Source organism: Herpailurus yagouaroundi, unplaced genomic scaffold (assembly GCF_014898765.1).
Source record: "Herpailurus yagouaroundi ecotype Mexico unplaced genomic scaffold, PumYag 557, whole genome shotgun sequence".
NCBI classification, from domain to species: domain Eukaryota; kingdom Metazoa; phylum Chordata; class Mammalia; order Carnivora; family Felidae; genus Herpailurus; species Herpailurus yagouaroundi.
The window spans coordinates 3,215,581-3,223,328 of record NW_024412774.1 but is presented as its reverse complement, the minus strand read 5'-3'; the positions used below and the strand labels follow the sequence as shown (position 1 = coordinate 3,223,328).

Genomic DNA, 7,748 nt, shown 5'->3' with positions numbered 1-7,748 from the left:
AGACGGCCCTTAGCGCCGCGAGTACACCCGTGTCCTCGCCCCAGCCGCGCGGCACAAAAAGCAGTGGGGGCACAGACTCTAGGGTCCTGGGCCATAAGGGGCATAGATGACCCAGGACTCCAGGGTCCTCGCACAAGTCGGGGGGCAGATGTGAGGAAGCTTCATGGGATAAGAAGAAGGCAAAGCTGCAGGAACAGAAGGGGGGTCTGGGTGAGGGCCCCGGCAGAGGGTCTCAGCAGGGACAGCGTGCTGGGAGCTGCCAGCCCCACACGGGGCGCCGCGGCCCTGAAGACCCCCCCTCTCCTTTGCACAGGTAGGCCTGATCCGGGCTGAGGTCCTTCTTCCTGGGGCATCGGAGCCCAAATCTTGCTCCCTGCCACCCCGGCTGCCTGGTCTTGCAGAACTCCCCCCTGCTTCTGACTCTTGGGCTTGACACCCCCAGCTTTCACCTTCCCTTCTCTGAGCCTCCCTTTGCAGGGAGAACGAGAAGAATAATCCCTTCCTGGAGGAGAGAGAAGTCTATGAGGCTATACAGGCTAGCAGTTAAGAGCTCAAGGCCCTGGTAGAGCTCAGGTTCATATCCAGCTACGTGCCCAGGAGACCAGAATTACTCAGGGCATGGACTGCGGGGCCAGGGTGGCAACGCCTCTTTCTTGCTCTGTGACCTTTACCTCATCGTGCCACCTCGTGTCCCTGTTCTCCGACTTCCTCACCTGTAAAATAGCTGATGACAGGGTCTGCAGTGGGGGAGAGGGGTTCCAAATTCGTGGTTACACCAAGGGTTGTGTTAAAAATCAGATTAGCCAATCTATGTAAGAGACTGAGCAGTCTGGCACCTAGTCAGTGCCATATAACCACTGTTTGTATCCTAACTATGGGCTACCCGAAGCATGAGCCCATTACGTATAGGTGCTTAGTAAACAGCTGGCTCTAGCTGTGTGACCTGGGGCAAGTGACTTTCTCCCCCTGAGTCTTGGATGTCCTCATCTGTAAGAGGGAGGTGACCTCACTGCCTGTAGTTTCTGCGGCAGCACGGTGGCCGGGCACATAAGGAGCGAACAGCATTCAAGTTGTTACTCCGATTTCAAATCTCTATTAACAGTATTAACCTGGCCCCCTGCGTTGACCTCTGCTTGGCTCTAACCCCAGCTCACACCAACTCCCTACTGCCCAGAGCAGGGAGACTGGCTGCCTCCTTATCCCCAACCTGTGTTGTTCTCCACAGTCACCAAGACCCTGAGCCAGAGGCTGAGTCCCAGCTGGAGCCTGAGGGAAAGTGGGTCCTATGTAACTATGACTTCCAGGCCCGCAACAGCAGTGAGCTCTCTGTCCAGCAGCGGGATGTGTTGGAGGTTAGAGGGGTGGAGGGTGGGGGGGTGGGGCCAAGGGACGGCAGGGGGCCCAGCTGTAGCTGCAGACACAGGCTGTGAACCATCCTCTCCTACCCCCCTCAGGTCCTGGATGACCAGCGTAAGTGGTGGAAGGTTCGGGACCAGCGAGGGCAGGAGGGATATGTACCGTATAATATCCTGACACCCCACCCGGGGCCTCGGGCAAGCCGCAGCCTGGTGAGTCTGGGGAGATTCTTGGGGACGATCAGGTGTCAAGGGCACTGACAGAGGAAGTAGCTGGAGGTGGGGGTGGGGGCGGGGGGATGCAGAAATTTACCTCCAAATGGCGGAGGAGTTGGGACTAGGTCCTCTCTTTGATCCAAGTGCTCCTCTGGCTCCCTCTCCAGGAGAATAGCACTCCTCCTCCCCCACGGGCCCCGGCTCCTGCCTCCTCTCGCCCCACCTGGGACAGCTGTGATAGCCTCAACTTGGACCCCCTAGAGAAGGGTGAGTGGTGCAGGCACCTTCGGGGAGCCGTCCTTGTCCTCGCTTTCCAGTCAGGGGAACCAAGGTTCGGAAAGACCAAATGGACTCCGAGCCCATCATGAGGACGCTGGAGGTCTCCCTTCTGGCCCCAGGACCCTTCGTCCTGAGTCCGCCGTCTCTCCCGGTTTCCCCGCCTGCAGAGAAATTCTCCCAGATGCTGTGCGTCAACGAAGAGCTGCAGGCGCGCTTGGCCCAGGGCCGCTCAGGCCCCAGCCGCGCAGCCCCGGGTCCCCGCGTCCCGGAGCCGCAGCTCAGTCCGCACTCGGACGCCTCGGAGGTCCGCGCCTGGCTGCAGGCCAAGGGATTTAGCGCTGGGTGAGTGACTGGGGTCTGCCGGGGAGCCGGAGGCGTGGTCGCAAGAGGGGGAGCCTTGGGAGTGGCCTAAAGCGAGGGTCGCTCTGGTGGCAGTGAACGGCAGTGTGACTGGCACGTTACTGCGGGCTTGGATTGGGGTCTCCGGGCGCGCCTGCCTCCGCGGGAAAGATGGGCACACGCGCCCCGCCCCCTCCCACAGCGCACTGTGATTGGGGGGCGGGAGCCTTCGCAGCAAGAATGCTGTTCCGATTGGACAAACGGCAGGACAGGAGTGACGTGATTGGTGGGGGCTGAAGGGCTTGGCGCTGTGATTGGCTGGCGGGTCCTGACCGCTCCCCCTCCGCTCGCCCAGGACCGTGGACGCGCTGGGCGTGCTGACCGGCGCGCAGCTCTTCTCACTGCAAAAGGAGGAGCTGCGAGCCGTGAGCCCGGAGGAAGGGGCGCGCGTGTACAGCCAGGTCACCGTGCAGCGTGCGCTGCTGGAGGTGAGCGGACGCTCCCGGGCCGACCCGGGAGGGCACCCAGGGCTCGGAGACCAGGTGTCTGATTTCCACCCCGCCCTCCAGGACAAAGAGAAAGTGTCAGAGTTGGAGGCGGTGATGGAGAAGCAAAAGAAGAAGGTGGAAGGCGACATGGAAACTGAGGTTATCTGACCCTTCCCGGCTCCTCTGCTCAGTTTTTCGAGGAAGCCCCATGGCAGAACGGACTCTGCAGACTGCTGCCACCCATGGAAGTAGACCCCTCCCGAAGGCCCCAGACCTGTTCCGGTGGAGCCTCCGGAGCGAGCGGACTGGCCGTGAGTGGGAGGGAAGGGCCATACTCGGGGTCCCCGCGCATTGGGATATGCTGCCCAGTCTATAAACAGCCTCCTTGTAGCAGACATTTTCAAACTGCTGTCCCTTCTCTACCGGGCCACGAGGGGTCCAAGAGCCTCTCTCACCCCCGCTACAGCCTCAGGAGGACAAGGAATCTGCAGGTCCCCACCTTTTCTGGTTTCTTTCTCTGAATCCCTCTCCTCCCTTCCCACCCCCCCTCACGTCCCCACCCGACATGCTTTCTCCTCACCTCTCAGCCAGCAGTCTGTCCTCTAGTTCACTCCAGAGGGACCTTCTGAACGGCCAATATCCCAGGCTTCCCTTGCTCAAACTCCTTTCCTGACTCCCCACGGCCCTCTTAGCCCTAGAGCCGAGCATCTGAGGTTTGATCCCTACCCACTCTCCTCATCCCCCCCATGCCCTCCTCCAAATGCCCCCAAGCTCCCTCAAACACCGGGGTCCTGCGCTTGCTTTCTGCGGGCTGGAAGGGATCTTCCACTTGGTGAACAGCTTTCCTGGCCCAGTTCCAATACCCACTTCAGGGAAGCCTGCCCCATCCCCGGCATCCATGTCACTTTGTCCCCCACTAAGTGCCAGGGACCCAGCCACAAAGTGGCTGCCTCCTGAATATGCCACAGGCCTCCTGGTCACCCTTCTCCTGGGAGAGGACATCCTCAAAGGAGGCTGTCCCCTTGTTCCCTCTGACCGGCAGTAACTTCCTCACGTCCAGACAGCGGGCAAGGCTGGTTCAGGACTGGTTTTCTCTCATCCCACCTGCATTCAGACTGGTTGTCCCCCGAGCTTTAGGAACAAGTCCCTTTCCTCCTCCTGTGGCCCCAGAATGCCCACCTCTACCCCTGGAGCTGAGTGTCTTCCTCAGCCACAGTCTGCCTTCCAAAATCAGATGAGACCAGACACAGTGGGGGCAGAGAGGAGCTCCGACCCTGGCCCCACTTTGCCCGCCTCATGCCTCACACCTCTCCTGCCTCCCCCAGATCCAGGTTCCGGCTCGGCAGCTGCGGGCCTGGGGCTGGTCACACTCCCAGCTCCCCTCTGCCTGCCTCCAGGCTTCTATGTGCTCCCCACCCTGACCCCCTCGGCCCCAGTGGGTGTGTAAATGTCCTCTAACCTCCTGCCTCCTCTCCCAGCCCTGGTTTCTGACAGAAACCGGGGACGCGAGTGGCATCCCCAACCTGCGTGCCCCACATGCCCACGGCACCCACGGCCTGCCGGCCGGGCCACACAACCCCTCGTCAGGAGCGAGGCAGGCCCGAGCCCTAGCCCTAGCCCAACACCAGCCAGCCTGTCAGGACGTGCAGGCTGCCGTCGCCTCCGCCACTCCCACAGTCTCACTGTGGCTCACCAGCTCTAGCCACCCTCCCTCCCAGCACTTATGGCAGCAGCCCCATAAGCTAGTCTCCCTCCTTCTGTCCCTCACTGCCCTCCCCCAGACTGTTGTCAACGCAGCTGCCAAAGGGACCCGTGAAAACCTAGGTCCCACCTCAGTTCAAGTCCTTCCCAGGGCTGGCCGTTACGGTTCCAACCTCATGTCCTACTATCTCTGACCACACTTGCACCCCACAGACTTTGTACCTGCTGCCCTCTTCATCCAGAAAACTCTTCCTTTAAATGCCTACATGGCTCACTCCTTGACGCCTTCAGGTATCTTCCTGTGCCAGCTTTTCGATGGGGCCTGCACAGAACACACCCGTGTATGTTCTCCTGTGCACACACCCCTGCCTCCCTCTGCCCTTCCCCTGCTTCTCCACAGCACCACCGCCTGGGATACTCCTTGCATTGTTGCCTGCCTCATGCCTCACCTCCTCAATTGTACCCGGTCTTTCCCATTTCACTCACTACTGTATCACCAACAGGTAGGACGGGGCTCGGAAAGGAGAATGACAGAATGCCCCATCCTCCTACTCAGCACCAGCCAATTGTTACCATGCAAGGCTGAAAAGTTCATACTATCACATTCCTATTTCTCCAGAAAAGTCAAAAACGTAGGTTTTTCTTCTCGTGAATTACCCCCAATTTTAAATGTCGGCAATTCAAATTTGTTTCAAAAACTCGGCTGGTAAGACCCAAGCTCCCAGGCTCCCTTGTGACCGGGTCAGCCCTGGTGTGGGGCCACTGCCCCAGCCGGCCACTCCTGGAACCCCTTCCCAGCCAGTGAGCACTCACCGACCCATCGCTCGTGATCCTGTGGTCTGGCCACTGACAAGGGAGGAACACAGAAGTGGTGCCCCACCTCGAGCCGGGGACACGGTCACTGAGTGGCAACTTCACGACTTTTATTTGTGGTGCCTGTGCTTTGTCTCGAAAATATCTTCTCCCCCTGCCCCTGACAGTGGGCGGGGCGGGGGCAGCAAAAAATAGAGATCCCTCCCTATTGCACACGGGCCCTATATAGAGGCCCACCTGGCCCAGGCTGGCGGGACTCTTGGCACATTCTCGGATCCCTGTTCAGGAGCGGGAGGGGTGACTGGGGTGGCATCACACGTGAGGGGGGGGACCTCCAGTGGCCACTCCGGTCCTGGCACTTCCTGGTCCGCGGTTCCTCCGTGGTCCCACCTCCGGTCCCGGGCCCCCCTCAACCACGTCCCCCTACCTGGCTCGGCCTCCGACCTCCATCCTGGCCTCGGGTGGCCCCCCCTCGGCTCCTGGGGATTCTGCTCCCCTCCCAGTCTGGAGGCCCCGAAGGGAGGCTATGGCTTCTCAGAGACCCCCTGGGAGCCCTGTCACACGTGCTCACACAGGGGAAGGGGTGCGTGTGGCAGAAGCAGCTGTATAAATACGGGTACGGGGAAAGGTCCTCCACCAGAGTCACTTAGAAAGTTTGCTGATGACGCGGATCAGGGCTGCGTTCTCATCCTTGAGCCTCTGGTTGTCAGCCCGGAGGTCGGACAGGGCCTGGGGGATGGGATGGGGAGGTCAGCTGGGTGGCCCCAGGTCACCCGGGGTCTGCCTAGAACCCGTCCATGGCGCCCCCTTAGGCTCACCTTCAGCTCCTCCTCCAGCTCGGCCGCCTTCCTCTCCAGGGCCCGGCGCTCCTGGCATAAACAGGAGGGGTGAGGCCCAGGGCCTGGGGGCGGGGGAGGGCTAGGGGTCAAGTAAGGCTGAGAAGGGTGGGGAGAGGGCAGAGAACCCTCTTCAGACCCACATGGGACACCCACATGGCCCCACCCCAGCTGCTCCTACTCACGAATCTCTCCAGCTCCAGGAGGGCGGGCCTCTCTGCAAAGCGCTCCTGCCTCTGGGGACAAGAGAGCCCAAGGCTCAGAGAAGTGGCCAAGCCACAAAGACCAGGACTGGGACCCCAGCCTGGGAAGGGGGCAGCAGTCCAGCCTCCCAGCCGGCTCCCCCTCCCGGAGCAGGCCCATCCGGGCCACTGCGACCCAGCTCCCAGGTCCAGGCATCTCACCTGCGTGGCACGCTCCAACTCCACCTTGAGCTGCGCCAGGCGGAGCGTGGTCTCAGTCAGGGCCTCGCGCAGCCTCTCGTTCTCGCTGCGCAGCTCTGCGTACAGCTGGGGGGAACCGGACAGGGAGCGCGGGTCAGTCCTGCCGGCCCACGTGGGGAAGGGAGCTGCAGGGCAGGTGGATAAAGGACGACCGCAGGGGCAGATGGAGGGTGGGTGGTGTCGCAAACCTTCCTGAAGCCTCCATCCGGCTCATCTGATTCTGGCTGGGAGTCACGCTGCCGCTGACTGCGAGGTGAAGGGCCGCCCTCGGAAGTGCTGGGGTGGAGGCAGGCAGGGCGTCAGCGGGGCTCCCTGTGGCCCTACAGAAGAGCCCAGACCCTTCCCTGCCCACCCTGTACCTGGACTCTGGGCTGCGGTCGGCCGGCTCCGCCTCCTCCCCCTGTGGGCGGAGGTGGGGTTCAGCCTGATGCCAGGAAGGGAGTCTGGCCCACCACCCTACCTCCAAGGCCCACCCGTAGCCCAGCTCGCCCCGCCCCTCACCTCCGCAGGCCCCCTCCACTCTTTGCCGACTTTGCGGTGCTCCCTGGCGGCCTGTGGTCCCTGACCCTGCCCGTCAGGCGCCTCTGCTGGGGGGGAGGGGCAGGAATCAGCCCAGAAACCTGGGGAGCGGCCCCTCTCTGCGGTGTCAGGGTCCCTAGGCCCGACCCCTCGGGAAAACAGACTGCAGTGGGAGAGATGGGGAGGCCAGGGGGCAGGAGGTCGACCTCCCAGAAACCAGACCTCACCTCTCAAGGCAGGGCCATCAGAGTTCTCCACCCCCGGGACTCGGGGCCTCCGAGAGGGGTCCTGTCCGAGAAGGGCAGGGAGGTCAGAGGGCAAGGGCATCTTGGACCACCCACCACCTGGTCACCTGACCCCTCTCACCAGGCACGATTTCTCTGGCTCTGGGGTCTTCCCTGCTGCCTTCTCTGCTTCCTTCAGGTCGGTGAGAGTCACACCCTGGGACAGCGAGAGAGGTCAGGGGTCCCAGAGGTCAGGGCCCAGACCGCCCAGGATGCAAGTGTAGGCCCCCAGCCCCTCCTCCCTCAGACCCAGGAATCAGGCTCCCAGCCCCTCCTCCCTCAGACCCAGGAGTCCAGGCGTCCAGCCCCTCTTCCCTCAGACCCAGGAGTCCAGGCCTCCAGCCCCCTCCTCCCTCAGACCCAGAAGTCCTGCCCCCAGCCCTTCCTCCCTCAGACCCAGGAGTCCTGGCCCCCAGCCCTTCCTCCCTCAGACCCAGGAGTCCAGACCCCCAGCCCCCTCCTCCCTCAGACCCAG

General features: G+C 62.2%; 2 protein-coding genes and 1 long non-coding RNA gene across 3 annotated transcripts in view; 1 reads left to right on the top strand and 2 right to left on the bottom strand.

Moving 5' to 3' along the window:
* LOC121023444 (uncharacterized) overlaps positions 1-195 on the bottom strand; it is a 16,672-nt gene extending 16,477 nt beyond the window's left edge. Inside the window, exon 1 of the long non-coding RNA XR_005787395.1 lies at positions 56-195. This is a non-coding gene — a long non-coding RNA (uncharacterized LOC121023444). The remainder of the gene's footprint in view (positions 1-55) is intronic.
* Positions 1-3,074, top strand: part of EPS8L1 (EPS8 signaling adaptor L1) — an 8,316-nt gene extending 5,242 nt beyond the window's left edge. The window contains exons 12-17 of the mRNA XM_040465329.1: positions 1,226-1,352; positions 1,455-1,568; positions 1,739-1,838; positions 2,018-2,192; positions 2,545-2,677; positions 2,759-3,074. Coding sequence (XP_040321263.1) covers positions 1,226-1,352; positions 1,455-1,568; positions 1,739-1,838; positions 2,018-2,192; positions 2,545-2,677; positions 2,759-2,845 — 736 coding nt within the window. The 3' untranslated portion in view covers positions 2,846-3,074. The remainder of the gene's footprint in view (positions 1-1,225; positions 1,353-1,454; positions 1,569-1,738; positions 1,839-2,017; positions 2,193-2,544; positions 2,678-2,758) is intronic.
* Positions 3,075-5,280: 2,206 nt separating this feature from the next.
* PPP1R12C (protein phosphatase 1 regulatory subunit 12C) overlaps positions 5,281-7,748 on the bottom strand; it is a 20,731-nt gene continuing 18,263 nt past the window's right edge. Inside the window, exons 15-23 of the mRNA XM_040465200.1 lie at positions 7,356-7,430; positions 7,217-7,277; positions 6,972-7,057; positions 6,830-6,870; positions 6,659-6,746; positions 6,432-6,536; positions 6,213-6,263; positions 6,010-6,060; positions 5,281-5,920 (exon numbers count right to left, since the gene is read on the bottom strand). Of these exons, the coding sequence (XP_040321134.1) occupies positions 5,834-5,920; positions 6,010-6,060; positions 6,213-6,263; positions 6,432-6,536; positions 6,659-6,746; positions 6,830-6,870; positions 6,972-7,057; positions 7,217-7,277; positions 7,356-7,430 (645 nt within the window). The 3' untranslated portion in view covers positions 5,281-5,833. The remainder of the gene's footprint in view (positions 5,921-6,009; positions 6,061-6,212; positions 6,264-6,431; positions 6,537-6,658; positions 6,747-6,829; positions 6,871-6,971; positions 7,058-7,216; positions 7,278-7,355; positions 7,431-7,748) is intronic.